Raw genomic sequence first — 27,869 nt, 5'->3', positions numbered from 1 at the left:
AAAGCTGGTCCAGAGACGTTTACTACAGGAAATCACTCACGTGACATTCAAAAACTGAGACAGAATTAAAAATAAACATACTAACAAAAGTAAAAACATATGAATATATATTAGCCAATTAACAGTCTTCCTAAAGCCTGCAATAAAAGGTACAAAACTTACAATGAACACAATACATCAGTCAAGACTTAAAATTCAGATTAAAATAAACAAAGAAGCTGTTTCCTCAACAACCTTCAGCGCCCTCTGGTGTTTGGATGAAAGGTTGTTTGGACTGTCCTGTTTCTTGCTCTTGTGTTTCTGCATTTAAATGTTCCTGGTCATCTGTAAAATACAAAGAAGTCCTGTCTATTGATCACACTTTATGCAGAAATGGCTAAAGTACACATCCTTTACTCAAGTAGGAGTACAGATACACTATATGTTTAAAATGACTCGGGTAAAAGTTGAAGTACTGACTACACTTTTATACTCAAATAAAAGTAAAAAAGTACGCCTTAAAATAAGTACTTACTTAAAAAGTAATTATTACTACTACCTGTTTTAGTTTCACAGAGTATATAAACATCATTCAAAAATATTTGTCAAACTTTTGTTGCCAATTTTATGCGCAAACTAGCCAAGCAGCATCACTCTACAATATTGTTCAACAACACTGCTCAAAAAGTTGCCCTGTGTGTATCATCACCTAGAAACAAAACAACTTGAGAACAACAGCTGCCGTACTCATTTATATATTCTAAAGCGAAATTCTTCTGCCTATATACTGATAACTAATAAAGGTCTTAAGTTTAACACTTAATTTTGTCCAAAACATTTTTTTTTCTTTTTATAAAATAAAAAACTAAATATATTTGACTAGCAAACAATTTTTGCATTATGCTAAAGCTGCTTTATTTTCTTCAAACGGCACACTCTTGCAGCTCATATGATTTCACTGTTTGTTTTTTTGTTTTGTTTGTTTTCAGAGTATTGTGCATATTTATTTAACAGATAAAGTTATGGCTGCACGGTGGCACAGTGGGTAGCACGTTCGCCTCACAGCAAGAAGGGTGATGGTTCGAGCCTTGGCTGGGTCAGTTGGTGTTTCTGTGTGGAGTTTGCGTGTTTGTGTGGGTTTCCTCTGGGTCCTCCGGTTTCCCCCACAGTACAAAAACATGCAGTACAGGTGAATTGGGAAGGCTAAATTGTCTGTAGTGTGTGAATGAGTGTGTATGGATGTTTCCAAGGGATGGGTTGGAGCTGGAAGGGCATCCACTGCGTAAAACATATGCTGTATAAGTTGGCGGTTCATTCCACTGTAGTGACCCTGGATTAATAAAGGGACTAAGCCGACAAGAAAATGAATGAATGAAGATAAAGTTATTAATGCTGTTAAGTGTTAATACATTTTTGCATCATTTTTAAAAATAATTAATTTCTGATACTTTGCATTATATTTTAATTCCTAAATTCCCCATTATAAATACTTTTGATGTTCTAAAATATTTATCTAACAATCTATCTAGCAAATAGAAATGAAGTCAACAGTATATAATAAGCTTTAGTACATGTTAAGACTATAAAACAGTAGGAAACATTGCATAACGTGTTCATAGGAATTTAACTGCTGTAGTAATAACTGTACAAACATTGACTAAAAAACACATGATTGATAGTTTTTTTTTTCTAGGATATTAGACTGAAAGATCAGAGAAGTACAGTTTAGGAATATATAGAAAGTGAACAAAAGACTTTAACCCTTTTTAAATGCCAGATTTCAACAGGAATTCGTCTCTTGTTTTACCTGTGATCTGATCAGCCAAAACGCATCTTATTACCCGGCATAAACATGACATCAGACGTGTTTACATCGTGGACTCCTCATCCACGTAAGCCGTTCTTATGGTAAACTTAAATCAACAAGCCTACAGCATGAGGTTGAAAAAACTGCACTGCAACACGCAGGTGTGCAATGACAAAGAATAGATTAACTGTATTAAAAAAGCATTCAAATTGCACAATGACGAGAAATAATATACATCGCACTGTGAAGCACATTAAAACAAAAGGAACAAGACCAATTTAAAAATGTAAGGAGTAAAAATTACAGATACTTGTGTTAAAGGTGAGGAGTAAAAGTAAAAAGTTGTCAGAAAAATGATAAATGAGTGAAGTACTGATACCAAAAAAATCTACTTACAGTAAAGTATTTGTACTTTGTTACTTCCCATCTCTGAGTTTATTCATACAAGCATTTAAAAAGTATTATATTTAATGACTCAAGATCAAACAAAGTAAAACAGTCAACGATCAAGCACTTGTGACATTGGCGCAAGCCATTGGTTACTTTTTGCAAACAACCTACAGTCAAGATAATACACTGCATTAAACTGTGTGTACTTTCCCTTTATGTTGTACCTCTTACTTCAATAAATGTCTTTTTAGTTTTACTGGAGTGAACGGCCATGTGGACCTCTTTATATAGTGAATTTAGTGCACTCATTATTGTTCCGCTTTTGCTCTGTTTTTATAGACTGGATCGATTTTATAGGTTTTTCTTCATTCCTCATGGTTGAGGCAGTACAGCTTTATGACTCATTATGATGCAGTTCTATGAGTCACAGGCTAGAAATCAACTGGCTCTTATAATTGGAGGTACAAGCAGAAGTCAGTCTGAGGCTGTTAGTGGTCAGGTGCTTCCAAAGGATATCATGACTGTCAAAGTTGATATGTGTTTTTTTTCAGCACTGAAAAGAAATGTAAATAGCCATTGCTATATCTAATAAAAATACTCACCTAAGTCTGTGGCAGTACTGTCCAACAGCTTCTGTGCATTCTTCAGCCTGTACATCATAAACCTGTTTTCTGCAGTTAAATAACCATTTGCTTATTAGTGGTTTCGTTTTTTTTTTTTTTTTTTTTTTTTGCCAGTACACACCTATCTGTTTTTTAATGTGCAGTCTATCTAAAATACTTATAAAAAATTCTATAAACAAACAAAAAAATGCAGTATTTATCACTGTTAACTATTACCTGCCTCAGAATAAAAAAGATAAATAATAATAAAATTAGAATAAAATGCGATACAAATTAAGCATTATTATTAACTTCTAAGAAAATGTTGTTCAGATGAAAAAAAAAACCTAATAATAATAGTATTAAATAGAATAAATACACTAAAATATAATTAGGAAAAAAGAAACAGGATAATGGGAAAGATCATATCCAGTAATTAATAATATTAAATAACAAATGCTTAGTTTTTTTTCGTCTAAAACTTGCAGACAAATATAAATATGTAATAGATTTGCACTTGCAGAAACATACCTACGTCATGCCGTTTTCGTTTTTCATGTTCCAGCCTGAGATGAAGACAATCTGCTTCTTCACGTACTGTTGAAAGCTGAAAAGCCATAGAAGTGCAATAGTACACAAACATGCAACTAAACATAGAAACAGTGACTATCTCTAATATACAACACCAAACAACAGCTAATAATTAGTAAGATGATTATAAAATCTCTTTTATTACAAGGTTATTGAATGCTTGATTATTATTGGCTGATGAACATTCTGAAGAGTGCAATTATTTTCAAATAAATGCACAGTTAGAGCTAAGTGGCGACACGCAATAGAACGTTCCATTGCAACAGCAGCGCCCAGCAGCAGCCCTGGATTCCACCATTTTGGAAAGAAAGCGATCAGCTGTCCATTGGATCTTATTGCTGTTGCGATGGCAAGCAACTGCTTTGTTTTTTATTTATTTATTTTAAAAGCGCATTAAAGCTGAGATACAACCTGAAATACAACAATACAACACTTACTATCACAATCATCATCACTTTTAATAGTTTTTTTTACAAACTTATAATATGCTGTTGTTCTATTAGAAAATGGCTGCCCCGCCATCTAGTGGCTGTTTCCCAAATTGCACTAGAGATTCGCCTCTAGGTGATTCTATGCTCTTTGGTTAAAGTAGTTCCAGCCAGGTTTTTCATATCACAACACTGAATGATTTCAGCCAATTTTTTTTACAGCGTACAACAGTCAAAATTCAAAACAAAACAAAGGCTTTGGATAACATATATAAGAAACAAGTACTACACATAAGCTGTGTCTCTTTTCAGAGGTAGCATCCTCCGAAAGATGCAATCAAAGGGCTTTGTGTCTACACACCGTCACAAATCTCATTTAAAATGCAGCCTCCAAATGCATACTTGGTTTCCCAGGTTATGAAGGGGACAACTGTTGGATGCTTCACAACCTCGAACATCTCAAGACTCATTGCGCGCTGATAACAGCAAGACGTTTTTTAAAAGAAAACTCCGGATTACAGTTTTAAATGTATGAATTAGGTGATATTTTACTTAGATATCTAAACACATTTAAAACACAAAACAAAAAACATATGAATTGTCTTTCTCGAAAGTGATTTCTATGTGTACATGTATGGATCAAAGGAAAATGAATGGCTTCAGATTGCTTATAATAAGTTGTAAAATCATTTTGGAAAAAGACATTACAAATTCTATTACCGCTTATTAACAGCAACTGTTACAGTTGCAAGTTGATGAAATCCATCTTTTATAAGCTAGAATGGCTCTAGGGATGGGCAATGTTGAACCAATTTGGCATCTACGATGTCTAATGTGAAACATTACGATGGAAGATGACATCATTGTAGGTGGCGGTGAATTAATTGTTTATGAATAATTAATTAATTCAAAAAAAATTATTATTTTTAGACTACCGTTTCAACTACCTGACCCACAAGGTCTTTGTTTTGCCCATAACCAAATCATAAATAAATTAAGTCACACACAAATTACTACCTGTCAATCACTTTATCTGCGGGACTCCGAGAGTGTAGGCAGTGCATCTGTTGTTACAATGGCGTCTACAAACTTGGTTGGTAAAAAAGGTGCACAACCCACAGGAACCAACCAACAGTATCTTAGGTTTTCTCAAAAATTACTACGTACAAGCGTGAAAGCGAAAGATTAAAGCAGCATACTGATGCTGTAACACGTTACCTGATAGATTCAAAAGACAGAAGAGTCGTTAGATAGAAACAAGATTAATTAAATATCCAGTTTAACAACCATAGTGAGATGCGATCTAGCGGTACAACCTTAATAAACTGGTCGACGTGCAGACATGCACATGTGCAGCAAAGCATGACAGAGTGTGTGTGGTCATGTGATGTGCATTTTCAGAAATGCTAGGTTTTTAAACCTAAGATGCATCAGTGTAAACAGGGGCTAAAGTGTGTATTTTTCGCGAGTGGGTTGCTGCTGCAACGGGCACGGGGTGGAGGATTGCGATGCCGGCTCAGCATTGTATTGTCTATCGATCAACTGCGATAAATGATGACATCGTCTATCAAACCAACCCTAATTGGCTTATTTTAAAATGCTCGGTTTGGCCTGTGTGGAATTGAAAGACTTATCTTAGAAGTCTACATCCTTTGGAGGATGCAGCCTCTGAAATGAGACACAGCTATAGAAGCTGTTGGAGGACATCTGAAGAATGACTGTAGGTGTGGTAAACGTAGTATAAGTGAAATAACTTACTCTGGTCTGTTCATTCATGATTTATGAAGAAAACACAATGCGCACTCAAGATGTACATTGCCACCTCAGGTGTACAATAATTTTCGAATAATACAGCAACCTATCATCAGTTGTTTCTTACACATGACACTGCACAATCACCTGTTGGCGTAGGATCTTGACCTCTTTGAGAAGCCTGGTCACACACACCATCTGTTGCTGATACGCACAGAGAGCCTGTGACCTCCTAATAAACAGAAACAGCATTAATCCTACAATCAGAATCACATCTTATACAATTTAGATTGTTACTAGTTGTGCTCAATAACAGCACTGGTCCGGTTTAGAGTTGGGATGAACAGAGCAATAGCCCTGAACACCCTACAACCTCATAGCGACCATTTAGAGAAATGGAACTCACGCAGTTTTCAACTCTATCTCCACCTCTTGTAAACTCAGGGAGAAATCAGGATCTCTCATTGTGAGGTCTAAAGGGAAAGGTGCAGAGTGAAAACAGGAGGTTGTAGTGTGTATTAATGAGCGCGTGTGTGTATATAGGCCTCACCTGTGGTAAAGGGTGGCAGGTAACTCATTATAATACTGTTGGTCCATTCATCTTTCAGCTCTCTGTATATTTTGCCCAAACAAATGGTAATAGTTTGTTAAAAAGCATATTATACAGTAAATTATTATTTTGTCATCAGTGTTATTTTTAGATTCATTATAGATTAATTATAGATTATTATTATCCTATTATAGTGTGTTTTAATACATTGAAGTAGTAGTTTTCATTAAAGTTTTACTATTTGTCATGTTTATTATTTGTTTTTAAAAAATTCTATATAGATTTAGTTCATATTAGGACATAAAACTTATTTATGATTTGTATATTTCCATTGAAATGTTTTATTTTATGTCTTGCATCAACTTTTACATAAATTACATCATCAATTTTGCTTCACTACCAAAAACGTTTATTTTTACACTACTGTATAAATGCAATCATTATAAAGTAGTGTAAAAATAAACGTTTTTGGTAATGAAGCAAAAATTATGTTGCTTTTTAAAATAATTATAATTGGAATACATTTGGATAGTTTTGTAAAATCTCATGTTTTTAATGCATGATAAAATATTTTCCTTTATATTATTTATGAAAATGTATTTACACTCACCAGCCACTTTATTAGGTACACCTGTCCAACTGCTCATAAGCGCAAATTTGTAATCACATGGCAGCAACTCGATAAATTTAAGCATGTAGACATGGTCAAGACAATCTGTTGCAGTTTAAACCGAGCATCAGAATGGGGAAGAAAGGTGATTTTGAACCTGGCTTGGTTGTTGGTGACAGAAAGGCTAAGTATTACAGAATTCGCTGATCTACTGGGATTTTCACGCACAACAATTTCTAGGGTTTACAGAGAATAGTCAGAAAAAGAAAAACTATCCAGTGAGCTTCAGTTCTGTGGGCGCAAATGCCTTGTTGATGCCAGAGATCAGAAGAAAATGGCCAGACTGGTTCGAGCTGATTGAAAGGCAACAGTAACTCAAATAATAACTCATTACTAGGCCCACCCGGGATCTGCGCGCCAAGAATTCAGCAGATTTCTAGCCCATCTTTAAATCTGTTTATTTACTTGAGTAAATGTGTGTAAATCTATATTTATTCAGTTTTTTAAATTAATTTCAGGAATATTTATGACTAATATGAAAATGTTCATCTGATTTATGTAAAATGTAGTTTGTACAATAATATTTTACTAGATATATTATATGACAAAATTGCTTTATTTACCAAAGAAAGTTAATCTAATTGTATTTGCATTTTAAACATTAAATAAAAGTTAAAAATATATATTTTTTATTTCATATTTTAAGGTTTTAGTCTTGGTACTCCCAAAATAATTTAAATAAGAAGAGCATCTCTGAACACACAACACATCCAACCTTAAAGCGGATGGGCTACAGAAGCAGAAGACCACACTGGGTGCCTCTCCTGTCAGCTAAGAACAGGAAACTGAGGCTACAATTCACACAGGCTCACCAAAATTGGAAAATTGAAAAAATTTTGCTTGGTTTGGTATGATGAGTCTCGATTTCTGCGACATTTGGATGGTAGGGTCAGAATTTGGCATCAACACCATGAAAACATGGATCCATCCTGCCTTGTATCATCGGTTTAGTCTGGTGGTGATGGTGTGCGGGATATTTTCTTGGCACACTTTAGGGCCCATTAGTACCAATTGAGCATCTTGTCAACGCCACTGCCTACCTTAGAATTGCTGTTGACCATGTCCATCCCTCTATGACCACAGTGTACCCATCTTTAGATGGCTACTTCCAGCAGGATAATGCACCATGTCATAAAGCGTGAATCATCTCAGACTGGTTTCCTGAACATGACAATGAGTTCACTGTACTCAATGGCCTCCACGACCACCAGATATCAATCCAATAGAGCACCTTTGGGATGTGTTGAAACGGGAGGTTTGCATCACCTTCCGCTGGGCTTCAGGTACACACGCAAGTGAAAGCTGCTCTCTCATTGGCTGTAGGCAATCGCTGATGTTATTTTCAGTCAAAACTCATTTCACACAGCATGATTTGAATCGCCGACAGCTCCAGCTATTTAGCACGCCAATTATCTCACAGGCATCGCGACTCATCTGCGATTCTCTCAGATCGCGTTTTTGATGGTTCATACTGTGTGATTGTCACTCACGTGCATGAGCACCGATTTGTCTGTGATTTCAGGCATTTGTCGGTGATTTCACAAAACTTGTCGGCGAGTCAAAATCTGGGCTAAAATCACGCAGTCTGAACTCGGCATAAGGTGTACTGTACCTAATAAAGTGGCCGATGAGTGTATATGTGTATAAACTCTAAAGCCAAGAGATATGTCTAAGGGAATGTGATTTGTGTGTCAAGACCATCATTTAGGTGTGATTTTATATTTTACATTTAAACATATGTGTAACAGCACAACATGTAATATGAGATGGCATTGTCAGTACTTGAACATGTCGTTGAGCATGAGGTCGTCAGAGAACCCGTTGCTATTGAAGAATGCTGTTGTATCGGTGTCAGCGTGGGCGACAAGTGTGTCATACTGTCCTACTACAGACTGAGACTTCAGAAGCTGAAAAAGTAGAAGAAACAACAGTCAAACTGAAGCACTGAGTTATTTAGCAGTGATAGCAGTATTATGTGCAAACAGTAGAGGGCAGTGTACATGAAAAAATTCTAACTGCCAGGTTGTGTTCATGAATATGCACCTTAAAGGGATAGTTCACCCAAAAATGAAAATTGTCATTTACTCGTCCTCTACTTGTTTCAAACCTGCTTGAGATTCCAATGAACACAAAAAACTTTTGAATAAATGTTGGAAACTGAAAACCACTGACTACTTTGTCTATGGATGTCAGAGGTTACTGGTTTCCAACATTTTGGAAATATTGTTTTTTGTGTTCAACAGAAAAAAATATATACGCATAAGGGTTTATAACGAGGGTGAGTGAATTGTGAATACATTTTCATTTTTGGGTGAACTGTCCCTTTAAGTCATTTGTACAGCCAATGAAGCAATGATGTGCCATTCTATTACAGGAGTAACTTTTGTTTTCGTTTACCTGTACGATGTAGCTGCCAATCCCCTGGTGCCGGTAGTTTTTCCTAACAGCCAAAAGAGACAGCTGAAGCACTTTGTTTCCTGTAAACCTACAATATCATAAACAAAAACACAATACTCATATCATTATATAACATTGTCTTCATTAGATCACCATATTGCTTGGTTAATTTACATTACATGAGAGATGCACAATATTGGATTCAAGGTGATTTTTTTTCAATAATTTTGGCTGAATTCTTTTTTTTTTTTTTTTTTTTTTTTTTTTTTACAAGTGTTTACTATTTTATTTACCCATAAGCAGAGACTTTCTTCCAATAAATCAAATCAGACTTGTGCTTTTCTGACACCAATATACTGTATGCTTACTACCTAAACAGATCTAATTTAGGGGCAACGCAGTGGCACAGTTGGTAGTGCTGTCGCCTCACAGCTGGTTTGAGCCTCTGATGGGTCAGTTGGTCTTTCTGTGTGGAGTTTGCATGTTCTCCCTTTGTTCACATGGGTTTCCTCTGCTCCGGTTTCCACCGCAGTCTAAAGACATGTGGTACAGGTGAATTGGGTAAGCTAAATTGTCCGAAGTGTATGAGTGTCAATGAGTGTGTATGGATGTTTCCCAGAGATGGGTTGTGGCTGGAAGGGCATCCGCTGCGTAAAAATGTGCTGGATAAGTTGGTGGTTCATTCCACTGTGGCTAAGCTGAAAAGAAAATGAATGAGATCTAACTTAATTTTTTTTTTTACTTTAAACTTTAATCATGTAAATTAAATTATTACTATTATTAAAACTGTGGTAACACTTTACAATAAGATTGTATTAGTTAATGCACTTACTAAAATGAACAAATAAACAAATAATAAACAGTACTTATATATAAATAACAATATTTATTACAGTATTTATTCATGTTTGTTAACATTAGGTTATGAAAATAGAGTTGTTCATTGTTAGTTAATTCATAGTTAACTAATGTTAACAAGCATGAAATTGTATATTAGTAATGTATTAGTACATTTTGAACTACGATGAATCAATGATGTACAAGTATTGTTCATTATTAGTTCATGTTAGTAAATACATTAGCTAACATTAACTAATACAACCATATTGTAGAGTGTGACCAAAACTGCTTTATTAGCTCCGGATCAAATCAAATTTCTTAGCATTCAGGCTAATTTCGGAGACTGCTTGGGAATGATACTGTAAAGAAAAGGGATAAACAGAGCAGATACTGAATGAAGCAGTGTATGACTGGTGGCTGCTGGCAGAAACCATTGCATATCATGTCCTTCAAATATTGTCCTGCAGTCTTTGCTCTGGGTTTTGTCTTTTGTTATTCCACTCTGCGTCCTCTGATTACAATTTGTAAGGGAGAGACTGGTGTCATGAAATACGTGCCCATCTTTGTGCATGTGGAATAACGGTTTTTGCTGATTTTCAATATCTAATTTTAAGTTCCGTGAGCCGTTTTTGAGATTTTAGTGTTCCCCCATTTATTTAGATTGGACTTGGACTTGGATGAACAGGCTGGAGGTGTTGCAAATATGGCCGCCTCCACTTTTGCAGTTTCAAGTTGCCAATTTCAAAACTGTATTTTAAATCGCAATACAGTCAAATATTCACTTCAGAAATGAGCAGACTGCTAATCTTGCAGCTAGCACTGTGCAGGCAATCAAGTTATTGCTGGCTCATACTGTACACATCTTCTTAAGCTTGATATTCACCACAAGATAATAGGTCTGATTCTAAGCTGATTTCCTCAATGTCAGTATAGGGGGCACATTCACAAGGTCTCTGTGCTGTTTATGCTCTTCCTCTGATGCGCCTGTGCTTTATTTCAAACAGAGGAATTCTCGCACAGGCACCCAGGGTATAAATCAGTGTATAGTGCTCATTAATGCCCACTCTATACTGACACTGAGAAAAAGAAAATGTTGAATAAAAGTGGTTATTTTCGTTTTTTGTGCTCACAAAAGTATTCTTCTTGCTTAAAAATATTCTCATTGAACCACTGAAGGCATTTAATGTCTGACAAAGTCTTGTCGCCTATTCTATCCAACAACAAACTTGACTTCTAGTTGATCATTTGGTATCGGAAGTGGCTTATTTGAAAGGCTTATGAAGTGGCTTATTTTATCCAAATAAGTATGATCATGCCTTGATTTTTAATTATTTAATTAGGACAGTAAGGTCTGACTTTTGTTTAAACAAATGTCTTGTCACTTAACAGAAATGATGTACAGCATAGATTATAAAGTCATGGTGCAGTTGTAAAATAATTAATATTGTGTATGACTCCCATGAGCTTGGACGACTACATCCATACATGTCTGCAATGACTCAAATAACTTATTAATAAAGTCATCTGGAATGGCAAAAAAAGCGTTCTTGCAGGACTCAAAAGTTCTTTGGAATCATCTAAAATTCCTCCTCCTCCATCTCACCTCTGACCGTCTCAATAATGTTCATGTCTGGTGACTGGGCTGGCCAATCCTGAAGAGGCTTAAGTATGAGAAGGAGCGCTATCCTGCTGAAGAGTTTGCCCTCTCCTGTGGTTTGTAATGTAATGGGCAGCACAAATGTCTTTGTACCTCAGGCTGTTGATGTTGCCATCCATTCTGCAGATCTCTCACACGCCCCTATACTGAATGTAACCCCAAACCACCATTTTCCTTCACCAAACTTGACTAATTTATGTTAGAATCATGGGTCCATGCAGGTTCCAATATGTCTTCTGCAGTATTTTTTGATAATTGGGACGCAGTCCAACAGATGTTTGATCAAAAAAATCTACCTTCTGCCACTTTTACAAATGATCAACTCGAAGATTTGTTGCTCTTACAACCGGAATCTTGACAACAAGACTTTTGTCAAGTCGTGTATAGTCTTTTCTGAGTATTTTTGGTATTTTTCTGGATTTTGAAGTAAATAAGTTGGGATCATGGCTGTCTATGGAGGGTGAAAGAGCTCTCAGATTTCATCTAAAATATCTTATTTCCTGTCCAAAGATAAACAAAGGCCTGAGGGGTTTGGAATACCATAAAGTTTAGTAATAATTACAAAATTTAATTTTTTGAACGAACAACCCCTTAGAGTGAATAAATCTGCTTGAGGAATGACGAATTGTCTTTGCAAACTATAAATATCTAACATGTTGAATTCGATCTGAAGATTATCATGTAAACTAAACAATATCCAAAGTGAGCTGACAGAAAAGGGAAGCATAGGAAATGTCGTAATTGTGCAGCAAAAAAAAAAAAGATTTGGATGGCAGTGATAGTGGATCAGCTTGTTGATTTATGTGTCAAAATACTATCTTTGCAATTTCTTCTTATCATCTACAACGTTTTTGCCACATTGCACAGTAGCACATTAGCACAGTACACACTATATGAGCAAAATCATTAAATCTAGTATTTCTTTATCCTCATGTTTGATGTCACACTCATTTTAAAGATCTAATCTTTCAGCACGCATCCAGTATTATCATTATAATTTTCCATATCGTGCTGATGTTTACATTTCAAACAGCTGTGTTCCTTTTTAATAACATTGTGCATCCCTTTTGCATTTCTAAAATACATCCAGAATGACTCTATAGTACGAGTCTGTATGTGTGTGGCAGACATTCGAGGTTAAACCAAACCACAGGCCATGTGGAAGCCATTGGCACAAATACAGAGTGCAGAAGAGGGAAAGGAGAAGCAGAGGAGGCCATAGTCTCTCATTGAGGGGTAATAACAGCCCACAGCCAGCAGGGCAGGGCAGGTTTCACCGCTCCTCAGCCCCTTTGGCCTGGAAATAGACTCAGGGTGGAGCGACGCCATTCAGTGGGATCTCATAATGACAAGGCTTGTTTCAGTTTGATGATATAAATAAAGTCTTTTTGGAAACCTGGAAGGAATCCACTCGTAAAGGGCTGAAATGCTGACTGAGGCTACAGGGGAAGGACAGTTGGGCGCTTGTTCTTGTTTGACTTGTGGATTGTAGGTAAAAGACGAGTTTGCATGGAAAATATTCTGTTAGATTCCTTTTAATGGAAAAGGCAAGGGGGAAAGTAAGAAGGCTGTCACAATACATTTGGAAACTGATGCATTTCATCACAACCAAGGATTTTTATTTTAAATAAAATATATTTAAATAGATAATAAATATATAATACTAGAGTTAAAATGTCTTGTTTATTGTGAAAATAAGTAACTTTGTTATATTTAAAAATGATTAATAAATTAAACCATTTAAATTCCAATTAAATTCTATTTTATAATCAAAAATATATAAATTGTTGTTTTGATAATCAATATTTTATATTGATAAATTGTACTAAATCATAACTTTTATATATTGAAAACAAATAATTAATGTATATATATATATATATATATATATATATATATATATATATATATATATATATATACATAATTATATATATTTATAATTATGTAATTACATAAAATGCTAAAGTAATATTATAAATGAATAAAATGTATAAATATTAAGCTCTATATTATATTAAAATTACATTAAATTGTTATGAATATAGAAGTCTTTAATTATATGTAAAAATAAAGAACTAAAAATATTAGGAATTGTTTAAACTACCAACATCAAATTAATTAAAAACTACATATTAAACTGCTAAACCCATAATGTCAATATGAAAATATTGCTTATCATCTAAATGTCAACGTTCCCGTGGAAAACAACATCCAAGAAAGTTAGCTAAAAATACTAATTGTGTATTATCCATTGTCTTTGAAACTTCCTCTGTATTGCAAAAACAGATTATAAAATGGGACTGACAACGACTTATGCCCTATGAAGTTATAAGCTACAGAAGTAAAGTATCTTATTTGAAAGCATTAGTGTTTTCTTTCACAGAATAGTATTATATGGCTTTTTCACAGCTGTCTGATTGAATCAGTGCTTGTACTTGTACTTACAGTGTCTTGAGTTCGTAGCAAGCAGCAGCAACGATCAGAGATTCCACTCCAACGGCGGATGTTGGAATCTTTCCATCCTCTCCACGTATTTCTCTTCTTTTCTTTCTATTCCTCGCTCCGTCCACGAGCTCCTGCAGGCCTTCTTTAAATTTCCCCCAAGACCATCTAAAAAAAAGGACAGGTTCGTACATACTTTGCATACACTTTTGCATTTTTGTTTTTTAATTATTGGAACAGTTGCCTAAAGACTTGACTGAATCGGGGCAGCAATTTAGTACAGTTTTTAAAAGAATGATCTGTCAAACCATGCACAAACATTGTCACACTAATTAACCATAATAGGATACGTCTGTCCCTGAAATGGTTGTACTGGCATGGAATAATACTTCTATGATTATAATATTTGGAGATAACTATGTTTATTTTAAAATTGATTAAAGAATTACGTATGGAAATATGAAAATTTTAAGATTTGTTAGAATTAAAATTTTTATTTTAATTAATTAATATAAGTAATTATTAATATATATTAAATTTTATAAGTCTTTTATATTTGATTGTTTAAATTGTCATGATTATAAAATAAGTATTAAATTAAATGTATTAAAATATATATTAATTCATTCAAGTTTATTAAAAATAGTAATGGCGAGGTAGTGGCGCAGTAGGTAGTGCTGTCGCCTCACAGCAAGAAGGTCGCTGGTTCGAACCTCGGCTTAGTTGGCATTTCTGTGTGGAGTTTGCATGTTCTCCCTGCCATTGCGTGGGTTTCCTCCGGGTGCTCCGGTTTCCCCCACAGTCCAAAGACATGTGGTACAGGTGAATTGGGTTGGCTAAATTGTCCATAGTGCATGAGTGTGTTTATGAATGTATGTGTGGATGTTTCCCAGAGATGGGTTGCGGCTAGAAGGGCATCCGCTGCGTAAAAACTTTCTGGATAAGTTGGCGGTTCATTGCGCTGTGGCGACCCTGGATTAATAAAGGGACTAAGCTGACAAGAAAATGAATAAAAACAGTAATAAAAATACCTACATAAGAAACATATTAATTTCACCTTATATTTAGTTAGGTTAAAAATCTCTTGTTTATTGATAGTTTTTATTATTCTAAGTTGGTTTATTAAAATAAAGCATAATTACATGTAAACATAATTACATAATCATACATAAAACATTATCTTTATAATCATTAAAATATTTTATAAAAATAATAAAAACAATTAGTTTAAAAATCTTCAATAATATTAATGATATGGTGTAGTTCCAGGAACTTTCTTCTTCTCTGTTTATCCGTCTGATTTAATTGTCAGTTTCAGTTCCTGTCATTTTAACGAAGATCTTAATAGCGAACACGTCAAGTATAGAAGCCTCATCTGTTTTGTGAAGTGCATGCTCGGTAAGCGGAGGCCCGTGACATGGTGCCAGGCAAAAGTATAAATCAGGCTTAACAGTTTTCAAGTACACAAATTGAATAATCAATCTGCAAAAAAGGCTTTTCTAAATTTAGTTTTTGCTTCATTTCTCGACCAAATATGTACATATAAATATATTTAATAACTATTTAAATCAAGTAAAACTATTGCTTTCACTTTCAAAAGACAAAATTTAGTGAATTTTTCTTTAAAACAAGCAAAATAATCAGCAAATAATCTTGTTTTCAGTTTAATTTTTTTAAAATATTTTGACTAGAAGACAAAAATTCTAAGAAACAAAAGTGTTTTTTGTGTGTGTAATTTTTTTTTGCAATTTTCTGTGCCCAAATGTTTTAAAAAAAGGGGTGTCCAAACTTGGTCCTGGAGGGCCGATGTCCTGCATAGTTTAGCTCCAGCTTCCTTCAACACAACTCCCTGGAAGTTTCTAGAATACCTAGAAAGAGCTTGGTTAGCTGGTTCAGGTGTGTTTAATTGGGTTTGGAACTAAAATATGCAGGACATCAGCCCTCCATGAATGAGTTTGTCCTGTTTTAAATTCTCTTGAAATGCTAACAATAACAAGCCTTTAAACGCTTAAAAAATGATCGATTTTAACTCTTTTGTGGTTTAACTCTACAAATCAAATACGTTCTGTTTCTCCTGGTCAAGTATAATTATGACTCCACAATGCAGATCTATTGATGTGACTATTGTGAATGTGCACATTGCGATAACATTGCTAAAACAATATATTATTCAGCCCTAAATTGAATACATTGTAATACTCAAAGTTAAGGTAACTTAAATCATTTCAGGAAACCGATTGCAACAAACCAATTAAGCTCCAAAACTGATCCTAATGAGTACTGTGAACTTAATACATTTGAGTAAACGAAGCAGTTGAGCACAGCAAAACCCAATAAATGAAGAGAACTCAAATCAATTGAGTACTGTAAAACCCAATAAGTTAAGGTAACTCAAACCGTTTGAGGAAACTGATTGCTACAAACCATTTGAGTTAAAAAACCTAATCCTAATGAGTACTGTGAACTTCATTAATTTAAGTTAAAGTAATGAGTTATTTAATTAACTCATTAACCTCAACACTGACTTTAAAACTCTTTTCAAATGAGTAGAATTAACTTAGTTAACTTTTGAGTTAACTACATTTATTTCATTTGATAAAGATGACTGTTGGGTTTTAATAAAATAAGCTACATATTTCAATCCATAAAGAAAACAAGTTACTAAAATAAAATGTATTTATATTAAATATACACAAAAATACACAATTTGAATATATTTAAAATATTTAAATACAAGGTAGAACAAAATAAAATGGATTCCTATTTATATGACTGGATTTTGTCAATGAAAATTCATGTTTTGTGCAGATGTGGCTACACTTTATAAGCCCAAGGCATTCTTCAGTTTTTATGCATTCACAACAAGGTATGTGTGCAGTGGCTGTGCCGCAAATATCAACACCAGAATAGTTTGCACATACTGTCTGCTCACTATATGACTTTTTACAACCTCAGTGGTTGTTTTTGTATGTTCTATTGTTTTATTATTAGACAAAACAATAATAAACATGCTACTGAAGACAACAAAAATCCTGTGGGTGACAATTAAAAGATATGTCATTTTGTTTCATAATTTTAAAAGAGATAAATCTTTCTAGCGTGCACAAGCAATGTAGTATACTTGCTGTGTGCTGAACTACGTAAAGTACACTTGAAATAAACTTTAGACTATAGAGTTGGTCTTTGGAAAACTGACCTGCTACTTGCTTCTTCTGCTAACATCTCCTCTGAACTTTCCTCCTCTGAACTTTCCTCAGAGTCGCTGTATAGCTCAGAAAGCAGCTTATGTGTGGGATCAACACTGTTAGATGTTTCACGGGGCACTGGGCTCAGTGTTGCCTCCTTTTTTCGGAATGGTCTTCCAGTATATTCCACTAAAGCATCTGTAAAGAGAAGCCAGAATAAAACAGCCTGATGGAATCACGTTGGATTTTCTGTCTCTAGCATATTTTATGCTCTTTTGCTTAAACAAGGTGAATTACATACCATCATGGTCTCGTGTCATAATGATAGTATGTACCCCAGGGTAATGCACTGTTGCGTGAATATCTTTAGGGCCGACATCAGGCAAGGACATGTCCAATAGAGCCACCACAGCACGAGCAACATCCTCGTTCTTTATCTGAAAGAACCAGAGAGATCGCTGAGCACACGTAATTGAACAAACGACATGAGATCAATATTAAAGAACCTACATTCTTAAATGTCAAGTTTAGTTCTATTTGAAGATAAGCTAATGGCAGTAAAAGATCAGTTTCTAAGCACATTTTATGAGTTACCCATGTTATGAAGAACTACATGATCTAAATTATACATTTGACCCTGCACCACAAAACCAATTTAAGTGTCATTTTCTCTTAGATGAGGTATGGTTTGTTTTGGAGCAGAGGACAATATTTGTTTGAGACATAACTATTTGAGAAGAAAATTTCTTTTTAGTTTCTAGACAAATTAAAGTCTTAGTTATGTACATTGCTAATAAAATTTTTTTTTGGACATATTTACAGAATAATATTTATAGAATAATACTTCTATGATTATAATATTTGGAGATAATTATATGTGTTTTAAAATCCATCCAAAAATGGCGTCTTGCTAATATTTTATGGTATATTAGTAAGTTTTTAATTATTCATATATTTTGCCATCTTTTTATATTCAATTAAGTTTAAAATGTCCTGGTTATAATATGCGTGGTTAAATGATATGAATTTAAATTTACATTGAATTCAATTAGGAAAATAAGTAAGATATCTAAAATTAATTAAAATGAACAATTAATCCACCTTATATTCAGTTTGGATCAAAATCACATGTTCATTGTTAATTACGATTTAGTTTAATAAAATACAGAATGATTATCCTTTATGTAAACATATATAGACCCTGAACCACAAAACCAATCATAAGTGTTATTTTTTCTTAGATGAGGTATGGTTTGGCTGAGAAACAACTTTGTGAAAATCTGGGATTGAGGGTTCAAAAAATCTAAATACTGAGAAAATTACCTTTAAAGTTGTACAAATTAAATTCTTATCATTGTATATTACTAATCAAAATATGAGTTATGATACATTTACAATTGAAAATTGACTAAGTGTTTTGATAATCTTTATTCAATACTCTAATGATTTTTGACATAAAATTAAAAAATATAATTTTGACGGGTGACACAGTGCTCATATTAAATTCACCTATACACTGTAAAAAAATAGTTGAGTTGACTTATCATTTTAAAGCAACTGGCTGCAAAGAAATTTTGAGTTTATTAAGCTTCGGTTGTTGAAGTTGTGGCAAATTATTCAGTAGAGTATACTTGACCTAAACCAGCTTTTTCATTCAACTTAAAAAAATAATTTGGCTCAACGTCAACCACTGAAGCTTAACAAACTTGCTTTAAAATTTTAGGGCAACTCAACTTTTTATTTTTTACAGTGTATAGGTGAATTAAATAAACTAAATTGACCGTGTTGTATAAGTGTGTATGGATGTTTTGCAGCTGGAAGGGCATCCGCTGTGTAAAACATGTGCTGGACAAGTTGGCGGTTCATTCTGCCGTGGTGACCCCTGATCAATAAAGGGACTAAGCCGAAGGACAATTAATGAATGAATAAATAATTTTGACCCATACAATGTACTTTTGACTATTGTGAAAAACACACCCATGCAACAAACAGTAAGACTGGTTTTGTGTTCCAGGGTCACACATTTGAAAAAAGAACACTTACTATGTGTTGTCATCACCCTTCATGCTACATTAATTGATGTTCTCTAAAAGGTGCTTTTCCACTATCAGGCCAAATGGTTCTTTTTGCTTAAAGAATTTATTTCAGGCCATTCTGGTACAGTCAGTGCTCTTTCACTTGTGGAGAATCGGTAACCAAACAACAAAGAGGAGAATATAACACTCTACTAAAAGGTTCAGCACAGTTTTTTAACTGTGAGTAGAATTCTGGGCAGAGAATAGTTTGTAATATTGCTGTGCTGTACCAGACTTACATGGAAATAGCAGGAATACAGCAGGAACCAGGAAGGAACCATGCCTGACTGTTCTTAGGGCCAGAAGTGGTAAAACCCTTTTGGTTTTTTCCCTATATTTTCCACAAAATTGGATATTTCAAAAACTGTTCTTACAGTACAGCATTAGTCACAACCAAAATTCCTTTACATTTTAAATGATGTAGATCACATTAGCCCTGAAATGATCAAGCGCTTACAAATTATTCTCTAATTTTGATCTCCATTGTATACATGTGTGTATTGCAGCACCAAAAAAGTCAGAGCATCTGCCTTAGGTTATAGAAAAGAGCAGCAGGAGGATTTTTGTCTGCAGCGTGACGCCAACCCCCCACACCAGTGTTTGCAAAGCTCTGGCTGGAAAAAAAATCCATTCAATTAAGACTGGGAGTTCCTGGACAACACTAGTGGAGGCTGAAATGTGACCTATATTCCTGGTCGCGCTGGCTCAATTATTTCATATTTTGTGGACTAAGAGCAATAAAAGGCAGGATAATATTTCAAAAACAAGAATGGAGTTAACATGCGGAAAGGAAGTGGAATGCAGAGCTCAATAATCAATAAACATCAATGAGGGGAGGGCAAGCAAGACAATAAGAGAGGCTAAGTGGGATGGAAATGAATTAGAGTGTGGGTGCGAGTAAGTGTATGGGCGTGTATGAGGCAATTTTGCACATTCATGCCATTCCAAAACCAAACAAGCTGCCTATGGAGGGGCATTTTAAGGCAATCCTGATGCAAAGACTCTAGCAAAATGCACGCCTTAATTATGAGGCCTACTAAGATATCTTTTTTTGGCCAATTATAAATGTAAAAATTGTAATCCAAAGATGTATTGCAACAATCTAAGTGAAAAAAGAATCCAATGGCAAAAGAGGTGAGAGTGAGGATTTACACTCAAAGTACTGTACATCTGTATAAATACCATTAAGTAACTGTGGTGATATGCTAGTGAAGAGACCTAGAATTGTAATATATTACTGATTGTATATATATATATATATATACATATCTTATATACATATACATATATCTTACACATTTATGGCTATGTAATCAGACTACTTTTGATTTACAGTTGCATTACTTTTGTGTTAACTCATTAATTTTCTTGTCAGCTTAGTCACTTTATTAATCCAGGGTCACCACAGCAGAATGAACCACAAACTTATGCTGCAAGTTTTTATGCAGCGGATGCTCTTCCAGCCACAACCTATCTCTGGGAAACATCCACACACACATTTACACACACACACTCATACACTATGGACAATTTAGCCTACCCAATTCACCTGTACCACATGTCTTTGGACAGTGGGGGAAACCAGAGCACCCAGAGGAAGCCCATGCGAATGCAGGGAGAACATGCAAACTCCATAAAGAAACACCAACTAAGCAGAGGCTCGAACTAGCAACCCAGCGACCTTTTTGCTGTGAGGCAACAGCACTACCTACTGCACTACTGCTTCGCCCTGTTGTGTTAACTCTGTTTTTGAAATATTTATTAGAGATAATCTTATACTATTTTGACAGATACAAAGAAATAAATATTCATTTTAAATTACAATGAATGAGCAGCAGTACAGTCAGAATACTAACACTAAAAAATATTTCTGTTTGTGTTTGCTGATAGTAACACCAAAAAACAATGACATGATATGATATGACAAAATGACATGATATGATTTTAAATATATGCTTAAAAATTAAGTCAATCTAGAAAAGAGCAACTCAAAAAAATATTATTAATAGATCAAATATCACTGCTACAGTGCATCCAATATTCACTCATAAAAACACTAAGTGCATATGGTAATATCAAAGTCATATAACCTCTTTCAAAAACATTTATTCATTCTTTTTCTTTTCGGCTTATTCCCTTTATTATTCTGGGGTCACCACGGCTGAATGAACTGCCAACTTATCCAGCATATGTTTTAAGCAGCGGATGCCCTTCCAGCTGCAACCCATCACTGGGAAACATTCATACACACTCATTCCCACACATACACTACGGCCAATTTTAGCATATCCAATTCACCTATATCACATGTCTTTGGACTTGTGGAGAAAACCGGAGCACCCGGAGGAAACCCGCGCGAACACTGGGAGAACATGCAAACTCCACACAGAAAATGCCAATTGACCAGGCAGAGGCTCAAACCAGCGAACTTCTTGCTGTGAGGCAATCGTGCAACCCATTGCGCCACCGCTACACCAAAAATAATCACAAACATGTAGTAGAAGGGTAATTATAAGAAAAAAAAATGAAATTAATAAAAATACAGAGAATTACTTAATTGAGAAAAAATCTTTGTGCTAATAAAATGTTAAAAGTAGTTTACTCTAATTACAAGAACTTGAAGTTTGGAATCTAAAACCTAATTATAAAATTTCTAATAACTGATTTATTTGATCTTTGCCATGAGAACACAAAATAATATTTGACTAGATATTTTTAAGACACTTCTGTACAGCTTAAAGTGAAATTTAAAGGCTTAACTAGGTCAATTAGGTTAACTAGGCAGGTTAGGGTAATTAGGCAAGTTATTGTATAACGATTGTTTGTTGTGTAGACAATAAAAAAAGTATATAGCTTAAAAGGGCTAATAATTTTGACCTTAAATGATTTTTTTTTTTACAGAATTCATTCATTCATTCATTTTCTTTTCGACTTAGTCACTTTATTATTCTGGGGTTGCCACAGCAGAATGAACTGCCTTTACAAAATAAAAACAGCTTTTATTCTAGCCGAAATAAAACAAACAAGACTTTCTCCGGAAGACAAAATATTATTAGACATACTGTAAAAACTACAACTATTTGGAGATGAACCAAAGGTAAAACCTTTCCAGATTTATATAGAGTATGTACAGGAATCAGAGAGTGTGATTCAATACTTTTTAAGACCATTTAAAAAAAGTTTTTCCATACATTTTAAGACCTTAAAACCATTTTAAGTTTCAACTGGAAACACTGGCGAGATTTTAACTTACAGAGTATTTACTAAATATTAATGTAAAGAAACTAATCAAAAACTAAAACATTATTCATTTACTGAATAAAATCTATTAAATATAGCTAGTTCAGGAGGTTGGCTTATTTAGAACTGCAGAAATAATGCTGTTGCCTTGGTTGCTGCAGTAAACAAAGCAGCATGATGTCAAATTTAGTAGGAATTCATTCATTTCATTAACTACACAGCATCCTGATATCCGCAGATTTAATCCAGGCAAACTTCAGCATACAACCATACATTGCATATGTATTGCAAAATGATATCAAATTTAATACATTACAAAAAATTATTTAGGACTTTTTAATACTTTTAAGAGCCTTAAATTTCTCTACATTGATTTATCAACCTTCAATACTTCTTGATACCACGCCGACAGCCTGTTATAATAGCACCAACATGAAGATATAAAGCAAAAGAAAACACAGCAAATGCCTTTTTATATTTGTATTGTGGAGGGATGCTTGTGACCTGTATTTCCATCTCAGTGCATATTATGTTTACAGACCCCCTACAGTTGGGTATCCCACCCAGTTATAATTATAATGTGAACCTATAATTACAGTTATAATTATCCCACTTAATTATAAATGATAACCTGTGTGGAAAACAAACATTATATTGGATTTACATATAAGTGCTGTTAATCTAGTTATTTGGTAAGACATTTAACATAAAATAAAAAAGTGTTTGTATACCATACTGTTATACAGTTAAAGAAAATAAGCTATTATTATTACGCTTGTACCATTAAGAATATATATATATATATATATATATATATATATATATATATATATATATATATATATATATATATATATATATATATATATAAATATATATCACTTGTTGTCACAATTACCTTGTTTTTCATAAATGCTGTTTCATATTGCAGTTTTAAAAAAATAGAATTACTTTTGCTGAAAACAAAGGTTCAAAATCATTACATTACCATTGTGACAAATTACTACCACATTTTTGTCACAAATCATACCTACCTCCCCCCCAAACATACAAAAACAACTTACATCAACCCAAAATGACAACAAACTCCTTAATCTTTGTTCAGAGCAGTTAAATTGTATATTCTATCAAATGATAGAATACATAGCAAACATTAGAGAATACTGAAAATAAAATAAAAGGTTTAGCCTATTAAAAGTTTATTCACTGTATTTAAATATCGATTAAAGTTAGGCTACTGTTGTTATTTAGTGAAAAGCAGCGAATCTCTTATTTTAATCCACTGTTTTGTTTGATAACAGAGGTGTCGCTTTAAGAATCTACAGATCTAATGAAAGCATTCAATTACTTCCTTAACATTTAATGCTCATTTAAGACAAATAGTTTGGGTTTAAAATAAAACATGCCAAGACGGACATGTTTGCATATTATTAAGTGTTTTTTTTCTGTTTAAAAATCCCAAAGTGTCCATTTTTGCGCTTTTTTTTAAATTGCACACACACGCTAATTTTGGAAGAACATTCTTTATCACAGCGGGGCGCGTCTGTCAGTCAGCACCATTACATGAATTGAATGATTCAGTGGTTGTGAAGGGCGATGGCCGACACAGCTTTAATCGAAATGAACTAAATGCATTTTAATAATAATTTAAACATGCTTTCAAGCCAATATAAAGCGAAATCATAATTCTCTTGAACAGCTCTGGCAATTATATTGAGATCGGCTCTTTGATGATACTTTTAGTTTTCATAGAAAAATCACAAATGAGGGAGAAATACAGAAAAAAAAATGGGAGGGTTTAGAGGTATGTCACAAATTTGTGGGGAAATAAAATTACTATATTTTTTCTTTCTCCAGACTTAGATGCCATGTCGCATACACTTGAAGTCAGAATTATTAGCCCTCCTGTACAGTATATATTTTTTCATTGTATAACAATGTTTTTTTCTGAAGACAATTTAAAATAAATATTGCATAAGTGGAATAATAATATTGTCCTTAAAATAGTCTAAAAAATTTAAAACTGCTTTTAAAATAAAACAAATAAGACTTTCTACAGAAGAAAAAATATTACAAGAAATACTGTGAAAAATTCCTTGTTCTGTGGAAATCTGTGGAAAATATTTACTATAGTGTGTCAAATAATTCCGTTTGTTGAAAATAAAATAAGAAAAGTGTCTGTCTACCGTAGGCAGAATTGCAGGAGCATCTCTAGTTTTGAAGAGTTGGTTGAAGTTGATTATGATGAGTTGAGTATTTAAACCATTGAACATAACTCCGTGAAGACGAACCACGCATCCCTCCATCTTTCAATGTAGATCAACTAAGAAAAGTGCAGTGTTATAAAACATAAAGGAAATGAAACATTATGGTACTTGACACTGCTATAAGAAAGTTTTGTACATTCTATAATAAGATTGTTCTTTAAAAACAGTAATAATTTTATTTAAAGTCCTAAAGAACTCTTGTTTTAGTTTTTTAAGCTGTCACAGCACTGATTTTCTAGAGCTTAAACAAACAACTACTCTCTAAATAATTGGTTATTTAGAGGTTAAATAACAGTTCTATTTACAACTTTGTCATTGTGAAAAACAATTTCATATTATGCTGTGGAAAGGTGCCAATACTGTCTATTTTTGCTATGCTTGGTTTTCATAATCTTGCTTATTTTACACATAATTTTGGAAGAGATACTTAAACTCGACTGTCAATTTTAGACCCTGTCATATAGGCTATGCTTTTCATCTGAACTGAGAAACTGCCGCTTATGTGTACTAAAATACAAACATAATTATGGCTCTAAGACATCATAGATGATTCATGTATAAAGATATTTCGCTGGAACTTTGGTATTCATTACAGTATGTTTTGTGTTTTACCTCTTTATTTATGTTCATTGTCAATGATAATTTATTAATGTATTCAGCTACGGACTATTGTTCTTCATTTTAATAATAATAAATAAATAAATAAATAAATAAATAAATAAATAAATAAATAAATAAATAAATAAATAAATAAACAAAATGACCTCTAACTGCCAAGTCCTGTTATGTATTTTTTTAAATGTTTTTCTTTATTTATTTTGCTTTAAGCCCTAACTTATCCTACAAGATATAAAAGATGCCAGATAAACAAATACAAAGCTGATAAAATAAAATAACATCAATACTAATCATGGTAATAACACTGAAATAAATATACCGTTATACTATTAATGAAAATAAGCTATTATAGTTACGTATGTAAAATAACGTTAACACCAAATATTCAGTTGAATCCCTCTCAGGAAAGTCCTTTTCATAAATGCTGTTTTATTGCAGTTTTAAAAAAACATATTAAAATGACATTATGTGACCATTAATTGTGACAACTTACTGCAATATTGCACCATATTTTTCCTTTCTCTACACTTAGATTTCGTGTAACGCACATAGGCTATGTTGACGTTCAAAAACAAAACAACCTGTTTTAATATTAACTGAATGAGACAACTAACCCCGTTTGTTAGAGGTAAACACAAACTATCTTCAACAAATATCCAAATGCCTTTCTTTAAATATATTAATAAGCTAAATACCTCTTATACTCGCTTCAGAAACGTTGTCAGTTTCGCACCTTCCTTCGCAAACTTGGCTGCGCTCACTTCACTGTGCTGTTAGGCACTTGGACAGTGAATGTAACTATGGTAACGGCTGAGCTGGAAATCAATCGCGGTGTCTCCTGGGACTTGGAGTCCCCAATAATGAACAAGCGATGATCACGGATGATGTTAGAGCGCGGCGGTTTCTTTCCCTCGTGGTGGTAAACTAAACTTTATCCACTATGAAAAATATATTAATACACATGGCATAAATCCTAGTGGGCTTTTGGGCGTAATGAGTCTCTGTTACCATTCACTATTTATAAAAAGAAAGTTCCGTGAAAATGTTCACAAACAGCAACGAAGATATGTTTCGTTGGTGAATGAATCTTGTAAGTGAACGAATCATTTCAACTGATTCTATCCATTGTGAAGGGTAAGCGTGTTATTAGGCAAGCTTGTGAACGAGTATATTAATTAATATTTATTATAGGTAACTTGATAAGTTTCCCAGTGCTGGGTTGTAGCTGGGCATCCGCTGCATAAAACATGGATAAGTTGGCGGTTCATTCCACTGTGGTGACCCCTGATAATAAAAGGACAAAGCCGAAAAGAAAATGAATAAGAATGAATGGCGTAATTTAAAATACCCCTAAATAGTTGCTTTTTATGTGTGAAAAAACTAAAATTAAAAGTCGCTGTAACTCTTTTAAAGAAATGGTCAAACATGATATCTTCATTGAAATAAATTATTAAATTTGGTTCAGGTAATGATGAAAGAACAGTGTTCTTGACTAAATAAGTGAGAAAAGAATCTGAAATGAAATATTAATAAGTATGCCTATATGTCTCAGTTCACACTAGAAGTGGCTTGAAACTCTTGAGTGCAATCTGGTGAAGCGTAAAAGCATTATAGCTAGGCGACATGCAAACATCCAGTCTACTTCCGAATGAACTTAGCAAATGTATTATACAGTAAGTTTAGGAGCATGTTAGTGAGCAATAATGAATAAAACATGCAACGTAAATGGGGAATCAACTCAAACTCCAGTAGCAACATATACTGGTATAAATTAGCAGTTAACCTTGCATAATTACAAAGAAACAACAAATAAAAAAAACATAAACATACAGATTATTCCATATCATCAACATTTTGGTCCTCATTTGGTTCCCTTTATGTTATTTTTTTAGGAACCAAATAAGAATCATCTGGGATTGTTATCTGCCATTTTTATTTATTTTTGATTTATTATTATTATTATTATTATTATTTTTTTTTTTGGATAATCAAAACAACCTTTCCAGAACTTTGGAGATTTCTCTTTTTTTGTAACAACTTGAAGAGAACCTTAATATGTAATTCTCCTATCTGATGGTGGATATTCTATTTATATAATTCAGAACTTTTTAAAATAGTATTTAGATTTTATTAACTTGTATGGTGTGAAAAAAAATTAATCTTTCAGCATGTATGATGATTCAGTGATATGGAACTGTAATGCAGTCAAACCCGGTCCTTAATTTCCTTATTGCTGTGCCTTTCTTTAGATTTGCCTGAAAAGCAGATCAGAATCAGCTAACCAGAATGAAGCATTTAACAGTCACGTATATGAGGATTTGTTTTGTCAGTAATTCTAATTCTTTGGCAGTCCTCATCTTATGATATCATTCACTG

General features: G+C 33.7%; 2 protein-coding genes across 3 annotated transcripts in view; one reads left to right on the top strand and one right to left on the bottom strand.

Moving 5' to 3' along the window:
- On the bottom strand, window positions 1-26,262 carry si:dkeyp-50b9.1. Of its 2 annotated transcripts, XM_701355.10 has the most exons (13): window positions 26,189-26,262; window positions 24,795-24,931; window positions 17,595-17,730; window positions 17,305-17,491; window positions 14,112-14,276; window positions 9,167-9,254; window positions 8,552-8,676; window positions 6,100-6,161; window positions 5,956-6,022; window positions 5,697-5,781; window positions 3,310-3,385; window positions 2,779-2,847; window positions 1-324 (listed from the first exon to the last, which is right to left on the bottom strand). In XM_701355.10, exons 2-13 carry the CDS (start codon window positions 24,912-24,914, stop codon window positions 227-229), a joined length of 1,278 nt encoding a protein of 425 aa, XP_706447.5. In that variant the 5' UTR covers window positions 24,915-24,931; window positions 26,189-26,262; the 3' UTR covers window positions 1-226. The 2 variants fall into 2 exon arrangements, with proteins under 2 accessions (XP_706447.5, XP_068073606.1); XM_068217505.2 differs by lacking the exon at window positions 2,779-2,847.
- Window positions 14,114-27,869, top strand: part of smpd3 (sphingomyelin phosphodiesterase 3) — a 105,301-nt gene continuing 91,545 nt past the window's right edge. The window contains exon 1 of the mRNA XM_073942228.1: window positions 14,114-14,296. The gene's annotated coding sequence lies outside the window, so the exon portion shown is untranslated. The remainder of the gene's footprint in view (window positions 14,297-27,869) is intronic.

Source organism: Danio rerio, chromosome 25, assembly GCF_049306965.1.
Source record: "Danio rerio strain Tuebingen ecotype United States chromosome 25, GRCz12tu, whole genome shotgun sequence".
NCBI lineage: Eukaryota > Metazoa > Chordata > Actinopteri > Cypriniformes > Danionidae > Danio > Danio rerio.
The sequence above is the reverse complement of the archived record's forward strand: the minus strand, read 5'-3'. Positions and strand labels throughout refer to the sequence as shown.